General features: G+C 47.4%; 1 protein-coding gene across 2 annotated transcripts; it reads left to right on the top strand.

Moving 5' to 3' along the window:
- Positions 1-2323: 2323 nt before the first annotated feature.
- On the top strand, positions 2324-4313 carry LOC130518631 (CD59 glycoprotein-like). Of its 2 annotated transcripts, none has more exons than XM_057021387.1 (4): positions 2324-2408; positions 2818-2882; positions 3381-3488; positions 4085-4313. In XM_057021387.1, exons 2-4 carry the CDS (start codon positions 2828-2830, stop codon positions 4234-4236), a joined length of 315 nt encoding a protein of 104 aa, XP_056877367.1. In that variant the 5' UTR covers positions 2324-2408; positions 2818-2827; the 3' UTR covers positions 4237-4313. The 2 variants fall into 2 exon arrangements, with proteins under 2 accessions (XP_056877367.1, XP_056877368.1); XM_057021388.1 differs by lacking the exon at positions 2324-2408 and adding an exon at positions 2432-2696.
- The last annotated feature ends 15082 nt before the right edge of the window (positions 4314-19395 follow it).

The following is a 19395-nucleotide window of genomic DNA, read 5'->3' as shown; positions in this document are numbered from 1 at the left end:
TCCTGTTGAGGGATACAAACAACTTTTAAAGTCACATTTAAATCTGTTTCTCTGCTCTGATTTACCCCAGAACATTAAACCTTCATGTACCCACATCAAAATTATACACATCCCAAGTAAATAAAGGGACTGCATTGTTTAAGAAAACACATGTCCACATATATTTTACTATCTGACAACAGATTAATTAGTAACAGAAGGAGCCTCTGAAGGCATCGGGCACCTGGATAAAAGCAAAAACTTAGTGGGGCATCAGTGCTGGAAAAAAACCCAAGTGAGACATCTGTCTAAAACAAAATCTGCCTTTGACAAAATCAAACAACCTGGAGACAAACAGGAAACATGGAATAGAGTGAGGCTGGAGTCATGGAAGAGGAGGAGAAATGTAGCGATGGAGAGAACAAGAGAGAGGGTATTTAAAAAAATCAGTACTTAAAAGTAATAAGCATGTCAAGGCCCGATTGGTTCTCCCATATTTAACTCAGTGGACTGGGAAATGAGAGGAAGACCGAGAGACAGTGGCAGACAGACGGGAAGGAAAAAGACACAAAAGTCAGTGACACAAACCACCTCTGCAGCAGGTCTCCGAGGATTTGAGCAAAGGAAAGAACAGGGAAAGTGAGGGGAAGCGTTTATTTCAAGTAGGAACCATCAAATAAGCGATAACCCATCTCGATTGAAGAGACTGGGAGCGAGAACCTGATTTTATTTATTGTTCAAAGCCATTTTTTGAACAAGAGGCCAAATTAGCCCCCTTTCTAATCTTTAACAGCGCTCATTTACAGACAAACGTGCTGAAATTGTAGCAAATCAGCAGCGAACTGAACTGAAACAAAACCGTCCGTCCTGCTTTAGCACGTTTCCCTGGTTTCAGTTTCACTTTGTCCATTTCTGGGAGCAGATTCCTTCAGATCGATTCCAAGAGTGGCTGAAACTTGACTGGTGAATGTGATGAAAGAATGAGGGATTTTATCATTCATCCCGTCGTTTGTCAAAGCCAGACGAAAGAAATAAAAACCCAACCAGGAATAAACGACAGCTGCGTTTGTCTCTGCAGCCAGGCTGGAACGCAACAGTTCCTCCCATTAAATAAGTGAACAGACAGAGAGGATAAAAATAAAGCTGCAGCGGGCGGAGACGCCTCTGGTCTGGTTTATTATACCAGCCCAGTCCAACAGGAAGTGAGCGGCCGACCCTGGACAGGTGCAACCCCTTCAGTTGTTCACCATCACTCCATCCATCTGTTCATCCATCCATCTGTCCATCCATCCATCCATCATCTGTTCATCCATCTGTTCATCTGTTTATCCATCTGTTTATCCATCTGTTTATCCATCTGTTTATCCATCCCTCCATCCATCCATCCATCCATCCATCCATCCATCCATCCATCCATCCATCTGTTTATCCATCTGGTTATCCATCCATCCATCCATCCATCTGTTTATCCATCCATCCATCCATCCATCCATCCATCCATCCATCCATCCATCCATCTGTTCATCCATCTGTTTATCCATCCATCCATCCATCCATCTGTTTATCCATCTGGTTATCCATCCATCCATCCATCCATCCATCCATCCATCCATCCATCCATCCATCCATCCATCCATCTGTTTATCCATCCATCCATCCATCTGTTTATCCATCCATCCATCCATCCATCCATCCATCCATCCACCCATCCATCCCTCCACTCCTCCACCCATCCATCCATCCACCCCTCCACTCCTCCATCCATCCATCCATCCATCCATCCATCCATCCATCCATCCATCCATCCATCCATCCATCCATCCATCTGTTTATCCATCCATCCATCCATCCCTCCACTCCTCCACCCATCCATCCCTCCACCCCTCCACTCCTCCATCCATCCATCCATCCATCCATCTCACTGCTATTGGGGGATAATGAGGTGATATTTCCCTTTGTGGATTCCTCTCAGATGAATCCTGTGTCTCCAGTCTCATATTCTACATTTGTTCTCTCTCCTACAGGAGGAATCAGCTGATAAGGTGATTATTGTGGAGCCGCCGAGCTCAGACTTTAATAAGCCCAAAGCAAATGAGAATATCTGCTGGATGTTAGCCGGGCCGGGCCGGCGATTCTTTGTGCTCTTGATATTTAAACAGCGATATAAAACAAGATGGCGTTTATTTTTCCACCCGGCTGGACAAAGAGCAACTATCCTGCTTCAGAAGTGAATTTGATCAGAGTTGATCTTGACTTGTTTGTGTTCTGTCCTTAATATTTGTTATTACACAAGCAGCTGTTAATGCTGGACACCTTTTTTTTTTAGATGTTTTGAGTCCAAAGTTTGAGCATATTGATGATGTCATCGCTGGTACTGTGATAAAGACGACGCTCCGTATCAGCAGGACATCACATCTTCACATCTGCAGGTGAGCCATATTCACGTTGTTATTATGTTTATTGAAAACATGTCTATTGAGTTCCGTTGTGTTCTGGCGTTTCCTGAGATGAAACAAAGTTATTGGAACAGTATCCGTGTGGATCTGCGCTCCTCTTGTTGGGTCAATATTTGAGCATATTCCAAATGTGTGAGGCTGCTTAGATATCTGAAAGTTTTCATATTTACCAAGAAAAAGGGGGATTTGAGAGGACTGAGGGGTCGGGAAATTACAGAAAAAACACCCAAATTCCCTTTTATTTTCAGCAAAGTTCCCCTGGTAAGTTACGAAAGCCGGGAGGTACAAAGGTCACGCATTCAGAGGGGACGCCTCCCCCCTGCTGGGACGGGAGGCTCGGCTCTTCAGATCAATATTTGTCTTTCTGCCTTGTCTGTGACAGCCCTTCCACGATGACGCGCTCTGCCGTGCTTTGCCTCGCCGTGAGCGCCGCCATATTTGGATGTGGTAAGAACAAAGAATTAATGCAGATATTCTTAACGCCAAGGTCAATCGAAGCGATTTTATTCTCCATTAAGTAAAAACCCCCGAGCTCTTCTGTCACATGACTCCTCAGAACAGCCTCGTTTTGGGTACACACACCACAGAAACACACACCCGGTGTTCTCTGGGAGCCTCAAAGACTTTGGGGTTGTTTTATTGACAGGATCTAACATATTTATGGGATTCAACAGTGCAGGGGTGTCTTTTTTTGGCAAGGGTAGAACAAAAGCTTCCACTGATGTGGAGTTTTCACAATCCACCATCCTTTATTCATCAAGGCATGAACACACACACTAAGACTGACAGTAACCAAAACAGTGGGTTTTTTTGTTAGTTTGTTTTGTTTTTTAACGATTTGCGCTCAGAAAAGTGGAGGCTGTTTGGATGCAGGTGAACGATGCGGTAAATGTGGGCTATCGGCTAGAAACGAAGACCTGAATAAAACAGCGGTGTGTTCCTCAGCGCTCTCTTTGGAATGCTACTCCTGCGCCGCCGAATCGCCCAACAACTGCAGCTCACAGCTGCGGTGCCACGGCAACGACGACAGCTGCCTCAAGCTCACCAGCGACGGTAAAAGTTTGGTCAAATCTTCCCAGACTGAGCACATTTGAGCCTCCTCTTGCTTCAGGGATGGGGGCCTTGGTGATGCCCACAAACAGTTCCAGTAATCACATGACGTAGCACCTCATCGGGTGTCGTTCTGATCCACTTCCTCACCAGAACCTTTTGCGTGTTCTCCACTTGGTTTCTCTGTTTTCCTCTCTCATTCCCGAAAGAAACACATTAGTTGAGTGTGTGAGTGAACGATGTGTGTGTCCTGTGACGGGTTACACATGTAACATCACACGTGAGTGCCTGGAGCCAAACCCAGCTCCTTTGGACCCGAGGCGGACAAGTCTCTGCAGGGTCATTCACACCTCATATTAGGTCATATTAGGTCATATTAGGTCATAGTAGGTCATATTAGGTCATATTAGGTCATAGTAGGTCATATTAGGTCATATTAGGTCCCAATCTGCCTCCTACATCATGTCTTGTGTACCAGGAAAGAACCCACGGAGATGACAGCACTGCTAACTACTGCACCACCACGTCACGTCATATTTTTATTATTTAATCATATTCTTATTATTGATTTCTGTATGTTTCTGTGCTTGGATCTTCAGGAAAGATCTACGCCGGCTGTATGAGATACTCAGACTGCAACTTTCTGACCCTGAGTTCCAAATTCGTCCTCCCTGGATTCAGGTTCTCCTGCTGTCAGTCGGATCTCTGCAATGGAAAGAAGAAGAACTGGTTTCGGCAATTTTTTGGATAAGATGTTCTTTTCCATGTAAAAGGCTGACAAAGAGCTGCTGTTCAATGAAAATATTCAAATAAAAACATCTGCTCTGACACTGCAGGCCCCACCTTTTCCAATGTGCACTAATCCATCAAAAGATGGTGTTTTGAGCTTCTCATTTGTATCATATTTTAATTATGTAGCTCATAATTTGGTCCTTCATCAAACATTTAAAACACCTCTCCATCTCCTCCTGTGTGTGTTCTGGAGCCCACGAGAGCAGGAACACTCAGCTATCAAATGAGGAGGACACGAAAATCAAATTGATGGAGTGAAATCAAGAATTTCTGGCATTTAATTGGATTAAGAGCAGGAAAAATTACTGAGGGACATGGAGAACAGCTGTTTGTGTGTGTTCAAGAGAGAGAGAGCGATAGAGAGACTGAGAAATAAAATGATCAAAAAAAGAAGAGAGAGAGAGAGATTCCTCTCTTACATTCCTGGTCTGAAACTAATTGGTTCAGGATTATAGAAGATTATGAAAGAAAATACTGAAAATACACACAAAGCCGTCTACAGCAGCAGTTCTCATGGTAACAGCAGCCAGCATCACCGAGAGAAACCAGTTACAACCCAGTTCCACCAGCCCAGAGATCCACTGAGCTGATCAGAGATCTGTGCCCCCACTGAACCTGTAGCTTCACCTGTGAACCTGTAGCTTCACCTGTGAACCCGTAGCTTCACCTGTAAACATGTAGCTTCACCTGTGAACCCGTAGCTTCACCTGTGAACCCGTAGCTTCACCTGTGAACCCGCAGCTTCACCTGTGAACCCGCAGCTTCACCTGTAAACATGTAGCTTCACCTGTGAACCCGTAGCTTCACCTGTGAACCCGTAGCTTCACCTGTGAACCCGTAGCTTCACCTGTGAACCTGGCATTTTAGATGATCTGTTTACAGTTGTGTCCTTATGCACTTCTATCCCAGGGTCTCTTTACCTGAACCCTTTACCTGAACCCAGTTCTAACCTTTAACATTCCAAACAAACTCAAATCCTCCAACAGACCTCAGAAGTTGTGAGGACCAGTCAGAATATCCTTTCTCATCTCCTGAAAATGTCCTAGTTTACAGGTGAAACAGGATTATGTCCCCTCTCTGGCTGCATGCCCCCCCCCTTTTCCTAATGTTATAGGTCACCGTTTGCTGTCATTAGCACCTTCATGTATAGTTCTGTGCTTCTCCCTCTGTACCAATCAACAGGTTGACCCCATAGTTGCCTGTAACGTGACTAGAGGCAACATTGACTGCAGCTGTTGCAGCAGCACATCTCGATGACCTCATGCCAGAATAAACTGTATGTACAGTATATACTGTACATATTCTAACAACTAATACGTGTTCCAAACCTTTTGGCTACCATGCTATTCCATCTTCACGGTGATCAGAGGAGGGAAAAGCTCTCATCAGCTGCAACAAGCAACGGTGGAAAAAGAGACATCAAGGTTCCGGTTTATTCTCATCAGGTCTTTCTCTGTGTTGTCTGAACGCTGGACTTTTCATTGTTGCCAGCTTCTAAGTTTGTGAGCAAGTGTAAACTATCGTTTCGTACCTTTTAAAAATGGCAGGTGTTGATGTTTGTGGCCTATGAGCCTTTAACAGGCAACTCTGGATTAGCCTCAATAAATCTACTGTGCACAATTATTAGCAAAACTGGCATCTCAGTGTATTCATTCACCTGCTTCAACATTACAGGGAATGAATAGCAGACCCCCGAAACTTCAAGGCAGAGCAGCATGGAACAGCGCAGAGCAGCATGGAACAGCGCAGAGCAGCATGGAACAGCGCAGAGCAGCATGAAGCAACAGGGGGAAACAAGGAGCAGCACAGAGCAGCAATATGCCAAGCAGCAGTGGCGGCGAGCAGTTGAGACGGGGCTTAAAAAGCCCGTCCTGACCCAGGGAGGGGAGCCGTGTGGGTCAGGTTGTGAGTCGTCTGCCTGAACCGGCGCCGCATCCTTCCTGTCGTTTTAGAAAGTGGTGCAACGTCTACTACTGAGGTGAATCACCTGCATAGCAACAGTGGTCCAGACTCGATCAGGTGCTGGCAACAAAACCCCGTTTAATTGGTTGCATTAATCACAGGAAGTGAAAGCTGGACTGGCCTTTTTCTTTTTCCAAAGCTGGAGTTCATGGCAAAAACAAAAACAAAAAATACAGCAAAGCTCCTGAAGCAAGAAGAATAAGAAGCAAAAAACATCAGCCATTAATTAAGAACAGACACGTGCTGCTTTAGGCTGCAGCTGCATCTACCTATAGAAACAGTGCTTGAACTTTACACGCCAGCTCCTCCTTTATCCCCTTTCATTATTTATTGCCTGCCAGTCTTGCAGGCAGCTCTGATCATTTTTTCCCCAGGTTTAATCGAACCTTCAGATGGAGCAGAAATATCCATAACAAGCTGATGTACTAAAAATAAAACTACAACTGTTGTTCATTGCAGTGCAACCTAATTGCCCTTTTTTCTTTTACATATAAATACTGTAGTAACGCCACTATTCCAGCTACTACTAACCTCTGTAGCAGGGCATGATTCCATTACGGTATTGATCAGGGCTTCACTGGAATAGAAGACAAAAGAAATAGAAGAAATGAAATGTTCCAACACCTTAATGACAAAAGTTGCCGGAAGCATCGCTGGTGCCGCAGCACTGACAGCATTATATCATATTCCATATGGTTAAATGATTATAATGACACAATTATCATCAGGAAATGTATTTAAGTGATGCAGCAGCTCAGCACACGTCCCTCCTCAATTAGCATCAAGCTGCGCCACTTTCCGGTGACTCATGGTTGGAGGTCCTCGGATAAATAACTGTAGGCAGTTTAAAAACGTCCCACCCGTTTAGAATCATGTGGCCGACAGTCATGATGGGCTCGCTGAGGAAATTGAATTGCTTTTCATTTCTAAACATTTGGTGTTTTCTTTGAACAGTGAAGCTCGTCACAGTGGGCATCAAGCAGTTTGCATTGTTGCTCTGTGTGAGTGTGTGTGTGTGTGTGTGTGTGTGGTGTGTGTGTGTGTGGGACCTCAGCGTGCCAGAGAGCATCGGCACTGACACCAGATCAGCTCTGCTGTCCGGTTGCTCACCTGTGAGGACAGATGTCATGTTTGTTGGTAAATGTTCCCACTCACTGCTGCTTATTTAGCGGAGCAACGTGACGAAGCCTTCGGCACCAGCGCAGGAAATTGAAGACGGCTGCTCTGATTTCAGTTTCGGGGAGGTTACGTAACGTCCGCGGCAAATCTGCGGCTCTCTGGGACAGTCTGACACTGACTGTTGTCATGAATAAATGGAGGCAGCTGCTAAGTTTAGCTTCTTTATTGTGTGTTTAGTTGTGGAGGAGTTCTGTCAAGGTAACAACAATAAAGGCAAAGACAGACTTTTGTTGATTACAACAGGACGTTTTGTGATTTCGGTGTCATTGTGATCCTCAGATCAGCTTGTGTTGTGTGTTTATACATATCAGTTACTTTACAGCATTATGGGAAAGTCTTGATGTTTTATTTCTTTAAAAGTGGTTGAGGCACTCCAACCCTAACCTAACCTAACCAACTCCAACCTAACCCTAAAACCAACCCTAACCTAACCTAACCTAACCTAACCACTCTAACCTAACCCCAACCAACCCTAATCTAACCAACTCTAACCTAACCCTAACCAACCCTAACCTAACCATAACCAACCCTAAAAATCCTAACCTAAGCTAACCAACTCTAACCTAACCCCAACCCAACCAACTCTAACCTAACCCCAACCAACCCCAAACTAACATAACCAACTCTAACCTAACCCCAACCAACCCTAACCTAACCAACTCTAACCTAACCCCAACCAACCCCAAAGTAACCTAACCAACTCTGACCTAACCATAACATAACAAACCCTAACCTAACCAACCCTAACCTAACAAACCATAACCAACCCTAAACTAACCTAACCTAAGATAACCAACCCTAACCTAACCAACTCTAACCTAACCCCAACCAACACCAAACTAATCTAACCAACTCTGACCTAACCCTAACATAACAAACCATAACCTAACCAACCCTAACAAACCATAACCAACCCTAAACTAACCTAACCTAATTAACTCTAACCTAACCCCAACCAACCCTAATTTAACCAACCCTAACCTAACCTTAAACCATAACTTAACCTAACCAACCCTAAACTAACCTAACCTAACCAACTCTAACCTAACCCCAACCAACCCGAACTTAACCAACCCTAACCTAACCTTAAACCATAACCTAACCTAACAAACCCTAACCAACCTAACCTAACCATAACCAACCCTAAAAATCCTAACCTAAGCTAACCAACTCTAACCTAACCCCAACCAACCCGAACTTAACCAACCCTAACCTAACCTAACCAACCTAACCTAACCAACTCTAACCTAACCCTAACCAACCCTAATCTAACCAACTCTAACCTAACCCCAACCAACCCCAAAGTAACCTAACCAACTCCAACCTAACCCTAACCAACCCTAATCTAACCTAACCTAACCAACCCTAACCTAACAAACCATAACCAACCCTAAACTAACCTAACCTAAGATAACCACCCTAACCTAACCAACTCTAACCTAACCCCAACCAACACCAAACTAATCTAACCAACTCTGACCTAACCCTAACATAACAAACCATAACCTAACCAACCCTAACAAACCATAACCAACCCTAAACTAACCTAACCTAATTAACTCTAACCTAACCCCAACCAACCCTAATTTAACCAACCCTAACCTAACCTTAAACCATAACTTAACCTAACCAACCCTAAACTAACCTAACCTAACCAACTCTAACCTAACCCCAACCAACCCGAACTTAACCAACCCTAACCTAACCTTAAACCATAACCTAACCTAACAAACCCTAACCAACCCTAACCTAACCTAACCTAGTGGACAGCGTTAGTTGTTGTGAGGGATCAGATGTTTTATTTAAGCAACTTGAACCATATTGGTGGATATTAAACTTTTAGAAACTTTTTTGCAGAAATTCTACAAAAACACACGTTTGTGTGTTCAGATTGTTTATGAACCAAGTGGGACAACAAAAGGAACGACATAGGTGACATGCTTAATTCTCTCCCTCCCTCTCACACACACACACACGCACACACACACACACCCACACACACACACACCCACACACACACACACCCACACACGTCTACTCCCCATATGGACTCTCTCCTGAGAGAAATAGCTATCAGGGAGGTGTGTAGATGGTTTATGTGACGTGTGTGTTTGTGTGAGGCCAGTGCACCAGCCTGGAAATAGGGGACACATTAATCTTATTTGTCATAACCTGTCCCTCGAGATGCTCGGACCCCCCCGTCCTCATACCCTCCCACCCACCCACACACACCCCCACAATGACCCCCCCCTGTGTGCTATCGGTATCTGCAGTGGACAGAGAGAGTGAGGCTAATTACATGTGAGGGTTAAGACGGCGGAAACAAGACAAAGACCACACGGCTGCCGTGCAAGAGTGCACGTGTGCGCGCGCACATGTGTGCGTCCTTGCATGTGTGCGCCCTTTGTTTGGGCTACAATTAATAATTTGCCTCTCGTCAACTGCTCTTAGGATATCTTGGTAGCACAAATTGCTCATATTACTCATTAATCCATGCTGGTGTCCAAACTCTGTGTGCTGTTTATTATGAGTGTGTGCGTGTGTGAGTGTGTGTGTGTGTGTGTGAGTGTGTGTGTGTGAGAGAGAGGGCAGGACAAAAGGACACTGCAACGGTCTCACTCTTTTCGTGTCTTTAGTTTCGTCGTGTTGAGTAAAAGGCCTCCTGCCTCATAAATGAGAACAAACTGAACATCAACATCTACGCGTATTTTTTTTACATCAGTGTGGTATTTCCCCTACTTTTATTTTGTTTCAGGCATCCACACGGGAGAGAGGTTTAATTATTTAAAGGATGACTAAAAATGTAGAATAGCATTTACATTCATTAGCAGCGAGAGTGAGACAGCTTCAGAGTTGATCAGACAGACCTGGTGGCCGTTACTTGTTTTATCAGAACTTCCATCAAAGCAGAGCTTCGGATCTTCGACACTTTTAATTATATATGATATTGATATTGATATTGTATGAATGACCCTAGGAAAGCTCAGATACAGCACACAGGACGTTTTTATGGAAAGTTATTTTCCATCAATATGGGATTATGCACTCATTTTTTTTAAAAATATTTGTTTTTTTCCCCGCGTCTTTAACTGAAAATGATGTTTTTCGTGGTAGATCCGTGACGAGGTCCTCGCATCGTTAAATGTCTTTCAGCAAAATTCAATAATTTATCACCCAACAGGCATCGCTGCCCCTCTGGCAGCGATGCTCCGGGAGCGCCCCGGCTGAGATGGGGAACGTTGGGATGGGAACGTTGGGATTCTGAGTGGGAGTGCAGCTGCGGATGCATCGGTCCGGCTGCAGCTGCTCCGTCTCCGAGTCGGGTGCATCGATTTACTGGGAGCAACCTGCAGAAACGACGGCAGGGAACGAAGATCGCGTTCTGTGAAAACGTTTCTGGAGCAGCGGCGACGTTTGTTCAACATCCGATGACGTCATTAGAGCGGAAGCATCTTCGGGATCGGCGCCGGCCATCGGATGACGGTCGAGGTCTCGATCTGGAACATTTAACATGAGTTTGGCACCGTTTCCGGTGTAAAACCGGACGGAGAACCTGTGATGGTCTTTTCAACCTGGGTTTTGGTTCCATTTGTTCAAGTTTTGCAGCATCAAAAGGTGTCAGATTCATGGAGGGAGACCTCGGCGGAGGCAGGATGTGCTCCTCCCTCCCTCCCTCCCTCCCTCCCTCCCTCACGGTGCCCCAGCGCTCCCTCTCCCCCTCCTCACCTCCCATTCTTCCTCCCCCCTCAGGCCAAACTGCAGCTATCAGATTTCTCTCTGCTTGGTTCTTTTCAATTAGACGTGCTCACTTCTCCAGCTTCTCTCAGTGTGTTTGCGCGAGTGCATGTGTGTGTTTCTGCGTTCGGCGTCTGTGAGGACACCTCAGGAAAAGACACCGTGGTGAATTCTATTAAGAAGCTGCTAATTTCCAACATTTAAAACGCCGCCAAACCCCTTCTCTCCCCTCTCCTCCTCTCCTCTCCTCTCATCTTCTCCCTCTAAGCTCCCCTCCCCTCTCCTATTCCCCCTCCCCTCTCCTCCCCTTCCTCCCCTCCTCTCCTCCCCTCCTATCCTTCCCTCTCCTCCCTCCCCACTCTCCTTCTCTCCTCTCTTGTCCTCTCCTCCCCTTCTCCCCTCCCCTCTCTCCTCTCCTCCCCTCTCTCCTCTCCCCTCTCCCCCTATCCTTCCCTCTCCTTCCCTTCCCTCTCCCCCTCCTCCCCTCCTCCCCCTCCTCTCCTCCCCTCTCTTCCTCCTCTCCTCTCCTCCCCTCTCCTCTCCCCCCTCCCCTCTCTTCCTCCTCTCCTCTCCCCTCCTCCCCTCTCCTCCCTCTACCCCTCTACCCCCTCTCCTCTCCTCTCCCCTCCCCCTCTCCTCCTCCCCTCTCCTCCTCCCCTCTCTTCTCTTCTGACTCACTCTTTTAGGGAGGATGAGATCATAAAGGGTGACAGCTGATCGCATTATTGGTGATATCATTGCAGACGCCTAAAGGGACTCATAACATTTCTCTTCCTTTGTTTTGCCACATGTTTTAAAAGTGATTAAAGCAGAAACAAGAACAGCTGAAGCTGCATTTGTTCCGTGTTGTATTGAGTTTTTTAGTCAAATCTCTCCCTCCTTGGCCTCATAATCCACTTTATGTGTGTTTGCAGCTTTTTTTGGTTTAGGTTGCTTTACAAAGCATCCCTGTTGTATTTAGGCCAATTCCACCCAGCAACACACCCTGACCTCCCCACCAGAGGACACACACACTCACTGAGAAGCAAATTAGAGTCTCCAATGTGATGTGAATGCTTTTGGACTGTTGGAGGAGAAAACCAACACAGACATGTTGAGAGGCTGCAACACTGGTTGTTCCGGCTCTGAACAACCAGACCTGGAACCTTCTCGCCACTCAGCGTGGGCCTGTTTACGTATGAGAACTGAAGCCACAACAGTCAGGAATCCACCAGTATTTATGTAAGCAAAACAAGCCACCTCAGCTCATATGCATGTGTGTGTGTGTGTGTGTGTGTGTGTCTATAAGACAGCCCGGGGGTTAATTAGGGTATAGTAAACAGAACACATGTGGCAGCTTAATGTCCCCTCTCTGTTACAGCTTATTTCACACCCCACCCGCTCTGTTGCTATCTCCCTGTGTGTGTGTGTGTGTGTGTGTGTGTGTGTGTGTGTGTGTGTGTGTGTGTGTGTGTGTGTGTGCATGTACATATCCGTGTGCGCTCGTCTAATCTGTGTGGTTGGGGGTCATGGGCGTTCCCCCACCACCTATCCCAGAGGCTCTGCCCCCCCCCACAGCCGCCCACATGCAGCCGCGCCGGTGCAGGTGTGTGTGCGGTTCGGAGGTAATTTAAAGCAGATGAGGTTTAGTCTTTCAGCCTGTGGCCCCGTCACTTCATCAATACTGAGGACATGAAGAGACGGAGGAATGATCAGATGGATGGACGCATGTGGAGAAGAGGGAGGGGAAGCATTGTCTCACAAAAGATCTGTCTGTCTGTCTGTCTGTCTGTCTGTCTGTCTGTCTGTCTGTCTGTCTGTCTGTCTGTCTGTCTGTCTGTCTGTCTGTCTCTCTGTCTAAACAAGCTTTGATCTGTTGTCATTGTTGTCATTAATATTCTAACCTTACGATGCATGAAAAGAAATAAATACATTCTAAACAATACATTGTAAAACCCTTCTTTTCTGAATATTTTCTGCCAACATGTGTAAGTTAAAAAAAAAATCTAATCATAAGCATCCGGCAACTGTAAGGATTCACTGTTAAAAGACAAGTGATGCGACTGTGCTGCCACACAAACGCTCGTTTATTGCTAAATCTCATCTTGATGATGCCACTTCAACTCTCCTTCAATTTAGCGAGTGAAATATAAACGCTTGACGACGGAGAGCTTTTCCTCCCGGAGCCGGAGCTCAAAGTTCGGGCTGGCGAGCTTGAACCGGCGTCTAAGCAACAAAAGACCAATCTGTTAGACCAATAAATGAGCAGTCAGGTGTGTGTGCGAGTGTTTACGAGCAGTAAATGAACACTCTCCCTCTATCTTTCATCTATCAAAGGCTTGACACCAGGAGCAGCTGTGAGACACACGCGCACACACACACACACACACACACACACACACACACACACACACACACACCCTATTCTACTTCAGCAATTTAGGATAATTAGGCTGCTATACAATGTCCTCCTGTGGTCCCCAGGGGTGTGGTGGGCTGAGTGTGTGTGTGTGTGTGTGTGTGTGTGTGAGTGTCTGGTAAGGATCAGCTGTGTTAAGCGTCCCGTAACATCTAAACTACTAATTCATTGCAACATTAACGGCATTGATTAACATACGACTAAACACACACACACACACACACACACACACACACACACACACACACACACACAGTCAAATCTTTCACTTCCACATCTGGGGAGCATTTTGTGATTCCTAAAGCTTTATTCCCACCAAAGCTTGCAGCCATATTATGTTTGGTGAAAACACAGAGGGAACGTGTACAACACGACACAACAAAGAAAATCCGCAGCGCTTCCCAAAATATTTGACGATGAGAAGAACGAATTTGAGTCTTCTCCTACTTGAGGTGAAAATGAATGAGACCATTTCAAGCAGGAGAGGGAGCTCCAAAATAAATCAGTTTTGGCAGCTTTTCTTCATTTCTTCATGCGTGTAGTTATTTCATAGGAGGAACCTCGAGAAGAACTCCACCATTAAAACACAAAATAGCTCTAAAAGACGAAGAAGAAGAAGAAAATGACCCATGTAAAGCTCAGGTCCTTGTCAATGCGATACCCTATTAGGTAAGAAATTAACTAACTGAAGGTCAGTCCGATCAATCATGTTTTAAAGGCTACAGTCATGGTTTTATTTCTTTACAAACTACCTTAATACATAATGTTTGGTGTATTATGTAAATTTCAATGCTTTTTTTTAGCTTATTTGTTGTGTTTGCTTCCATCTCTTCCTCTACTCTTCCTCTAGCTTTGCAACTGCAGCCGCTTCTTCACGACCGCCCGAACTCTTCCTGCATCTGAATGTTGATGCTGGAGAGCGGAGCCCCCCCCCTGACCTCCAGCATCCCGTCTCGCTCTTCTAACAAGCCTCCTCCTTCAGCAACCTTCCCTGCCAACTGCTTCTGGTGGCTGCGATGACAAACACCGGTGACCTTCACAGCAACGACCATCAATAAAGAGCCGACGTTGAGCGCGGCTCAGTCTGAATCCACAACCTCCGCGTGGACGTGGAGATGGTTCTGAAGGTGAGAGATTGAAGATCAAGCCGTGTTTCAGCTGCTGCTCGACACGAAATGATTGTGTTGGACTGGAAACGGGGGGTTTTGGAGGTGGGCTGATTGATCTTCCGTGCGTATTCGTGCCCGCGTGTTACTGAATCAGATGAGCAACGGACGTCTGCCAGAGCTTTGTCTCGCTGCCTGTGGAGCACTCTCGTGCTCTCGCTACAGTTATGGCGCCCGCTGTGTCAAGAGCCAGGTGAAAGACACAGAGATGAGAGAATCAAGCACCAATTCAGCACAGGCGATACGGCCCGCCCCCCCCTCCCGGCGAGGACCTCGCCTCCTGAGCAGCGATACGCGTGTTATGTTTCCACTCCTCTCTCCAAATCTGATCGTATCCTTCCACGCACACGCTAAAATGCCATTTCCCTGCGACCATTTCTAGGTCAACACATGGCCCTTTCTCGTGAACTTACACGTGAATAATTGCGGACAGCCTTTTCACATGGCTGCGTGGAGAGGCTGCGGAGTCTTGAGTCATGGGCGAGGATGATCTGAGTCACCAATGAGCACCAAGTGTTTAATCTGAGGGGGGGCTGGAGGATATCTGGGTTCTTTAGTGTGTGTCCGGCCACTTTTGCACAGTTTAGGGAGAAAACACAGCAACATGTCGTCATGTGTGCAGCAAAGCTGCGATAAGACTGATAAGACTGATAAGACTCTGCCACGTTCCCCCCAAAAAGCTCATATTAACTCAGAGGAACGTTGCTGCTTTTATTGATCCAGCCATAAAACAACTACGCTCTTTTTTTAGCCTCAAATATGATTTTTTTCTCCTTTAACTGCTTGTTTTTTATTGCGACTCCATCTCTCCACCTTTATCTTTTATTACGCTCACACAGAGAAGAAAATCAGACGGCGATGAAGGTAAACAGTGAACCGAGGGAGGTAAACAGGCAGGCAGACAGGCAGGCAGACAGGCAGGCAGGCAGGCAGGCAGGCAGGCAGGCAGGCAACAGGCAGGCAGGCAGACAGGCAGGCAGGCAGGCAGGCAGGACAGACAGGCAGGCAGACAGCAGGCAGACAGGCAGGCAGCAGACAGGCAGGCAGGCAGGCAGACAGGCAGGGAGACAGACAGGCAGGCAGACAGGCAGGCAGGCAGGCAACAGGCAGGCAGACAGCAGGCAGGCAGACAGAGAGGCAGGTAGACAGACAGACAGGCAGACAGACAGCAGGCAGGCAGACAGACAGGCAGGCAGACAGGCAGCAGGCAGACAGGCAGGCAGACAGGCAGGCAGGCAGACAGAGAGGCAGGTAGACAGACAGGCAGGCAGCAGGCAGACAGGCAGGCAGGCAGACAGACAGACAGACAGACAGACAGGCAGGCAGACAGACAGGCAGGCAGACAGGCAGGCAGGCAGACAGCAGGCAGGCAGACAGCAGGCAGGCAGACAGAGAGGCAGGTAGACAGGCAGGCAGCAGGCAGGCAGACAGGCAGGCAGGCAGACAGGCAGGCAGACAGACAGGCAGGCAGGCAGACAGACAGGCAGGCAGGCAGACAGACAGGCAGGCAGACAGGCAGGCAGACAGGTAGGCAGACAGACAGGCAGGCAGGCAGACAGGCAGGCAGGCAGGCAGACAGACAGGCAGGCAGGCAGGCAGGCAGGGAGACAGGCAGGCAGACAGGTAGGCAGACAGACAGGCAGCAGGCAGGCAGACAGGCAGGCAGACAGGTAGGCAGACAGACAGGCAGGCAGCAGACAGACAGGCAGACAGCAGACAGACAGACAGACAGACAGGCAGGCAGACAGACAGGCAGGCAGACAGACAGCAGGCAGGCAGACAGGCAGGCAGGCAAACAGACAGACAGTTCTTTACCTCTCAACGTCTCTTCTAAACGCATTCTTTCGTCTCCACAGGCTGAAATGAGCAACCTTCCGACACCGTTTTAATGGTCGTAAGAGTTTCCACAAATGTGAGATTGTTTTAAATCCTGCTGCAACAACAAGGACCTTCCAGCTCTCGATGAAAAAGTCGGCGGTATTCAGTTAATGACGAACAGACTTTGTTAAATCTCATGTTTCTGAGTTGCTACAGGGAAGCGCTGCCATGCTGCATTCACTGGGATTTCTTGCTTCCCTTGTGTCTGTGTGGCACTGATTTCGTATCACAAGTGTGGCGTTAGCAAGGTGGATGAACGTCAACGCTCAGCTTTAAATGTTAAACATTCAATTAAAACGGTTTTGTTTAGTACTGACCAAGAAGCAGCACCGGAGGGATGCGATCATGTGACAGACTCAGGTTTGTTTTCACCGTTGACTCTGATCTCATCAGGTAAACATCATCTGTGCTCCCAACACATCCTTCCCTGCGTGGCGCCTCCCTCCTCGATGTCTGACTCTGACCTTGTTGCTGCAGAGGGGAGGTTGGGGGTGGTGGGTGATTGGGGTTGACGGTCAAATCTCCCTCTGTTAACGAGCTGTCAGCTGCAGACTGGAGTTCCCACACATGCGAGTCCAGGAGGCGACGACCCGCTGCTCAAACTGACCCGTTTAACCCGTTTATTCGTTAAAAAAAACCCTCTTGTGAACTCCTAAAGGTTTAATTAATGTTATTTATCAAGATATTCACAACACACTCACACCGCACTCTCTCACACGCACACGCACACAGAGTTGCCCTTAGGGTCGTTTCCGACCTTTTGACCTCTGTGGTCGCAGGTCTTGGTCAATCAAGAGTTTTGATGTGAACAGAAGGGGCGATGGACTCCCCCGACGGTTCATCACAGCCGTCTCCCAGGTTGAGAGCCTTCCCAGGGACGGAGTGAATAGACCCTAATGACTGATTTGATCCCCCCCCCCCACACACACACACACACACCACACCCCCGCGCGCCATTCTCTCAACGTCAAAGGTGAAATCAGAGTCGGGACGTGATTCGAACGGGACCTCTGATGTGGCACGTTCTCACGCCTCATCACAAACGTGCGCGGAGGATTCACTCTTTGATGGGATCCAACTGGTTTTGAGGAGCCAAAACACGGCGTGGGGGGGTGCGGGGGGGGGGGGGGACGTGTGGCTGCTGGTGTTCCCTCTGCGTATCATCTGCTGGTTGTTGCTCCTGTTGTCGTCCCGGCCTGGTAATGATCTTTGGCTTTTTATTTTTCCAGCAGAGGTCTATTATTTCTCTATTTGAAACTCCAGTGGGGGAGGAGACCTCTGTGTTTGCGGCTATCAGCGGGGAGCACATCAGAGACTCGGCGGGTCTGACGGTCGCTGATAAGAGCCGCATGATTAACACGCTCGCACGCGCACGCACGCGCACACACGCGCGCACGCGCTGGCTGCTGGTGGCGGCCTATTGTTGGGGGAACAACAGACGTCTGGGTGAGCGCTGATAATCAACCATCACGCTAGATTTTACGAAGCATTTTGCGGGAAAGCGCGACAGCGGGGGATGAGTGTTTACACGCCGGACTTGGAAACATCAAGTAAACACGCCAAGTAAAAACATCAGGTCCCACACTCACGTTAGGCTGTTAACAACTGCATTTGTTTACATTTTCCAGCATTCCGGCAACGAACGCGACTTGGAATGTCCTTTACATGTTTAGAGACGTTCTGTTAAAGAATATAGGGAATGCAGGTGGAGGAGTCAAGCATTTACTTCAGTAATCCTGATTTTGTGGAGGAATTATGGTGACCTAAAGTAGTATCGGAATATTTTGAAGGTCAGTGTGTCTTTGGTTAAGTTTACTTTTCAACCCCACCCAAAGAAATAAAAAATTCCGCGAACCGGTGGATCCTCCCATTAACTTTGCTGACCTGAGCTGGTTTAACCAGACACCCGGAGCTTTGTGAGGAGGGTTTGAAGCTGGGAGACGGGAGGAAAAGTGCTCAACCCTAAAACCATTAAAGCATGTCCTCCTAAAACTTTGCTGTCATTTATTCTTCAATTATCCCCTGATCCCCCTCTTCTGTGGTCTCCTCCTCCACAATCTGTCCTCCGCTCTGCTCCGCTATGTTTTTCTAATTCGTGGCTCTCCACCCCCACCCCCGCTGCCCCCCCACCCGCACCCCCACCCCCACGACCACCCCCTACCCCTCATCGTGTCCTGTCCGGGGCCCCTTATGTCACGGAAATCCTTTGTTCCCTCTGTCTTCTATCATTCATGCACAGACACACAAACACAGATGGAGTCAGACTCACCCGATGTTCTCACATCACTCGACAATAAAAGTCTTTTGTTAAAGAGTCCGACGATTAAAGAAAGTGATCAGTGACGTGGTGAAAAAACCAATTATCTTACTGGCTAATTATGGGGAGTGGAAAAGTAAATTAATAAAACTATCCAATATACTAGAAAGGAAAGGAAAGGAAAGGAAAGGAAAGAAAGGAAAGGAAAGGAAAGGAAAGGAAAGGAAAGGAAAGGAAAGGAGAGAGAGCTGAAAGGCCCTTCGACTGCACGTAAACCTTCCCTTCCCTTCCTTCCCTTCCCTTCCCTTCCCTTCCTTCCCTTCCCTTCCTTCCCTTCCCTTCCTTCCCTTCCCTTCCCTTCTCTTCTCTTCCCTTCCCTTCCTTCCCTTCCCTTCCCTTCCCTTCCCTTCCCTTCCCTTCCCTTCCCTTCCTTCCCTTCCCTTCCTTCCCTTCCCTTCTCTTCTCTTCCCTTCCCTTCCCTTCCCCTCCCTTCCCTTCCCTTCCCTTCCCCTTCCCTTCCCTTCCCTTCCCCTTCCCTTCCCT

The sequence above is a fragment of the Takifugu flavidus genome, chromosome 21 (assembly GCF_003711565.1).
Source record: "Takifugu flavidus isolate HTHZ2018 chromosome 21, ASM371156v2, whole genome shotgun sequence".
NCBI lineage: Eukaryota > Metazoa > Chordata > Actinopteri > Tetraodontiformes > Tetraodontidae > Takifugu > Takifugu flavidus.
Note: the sequence above shows the minus strand (reverse complement) of the source record. Positions and strands in the feature narration are given on the sequence as shown.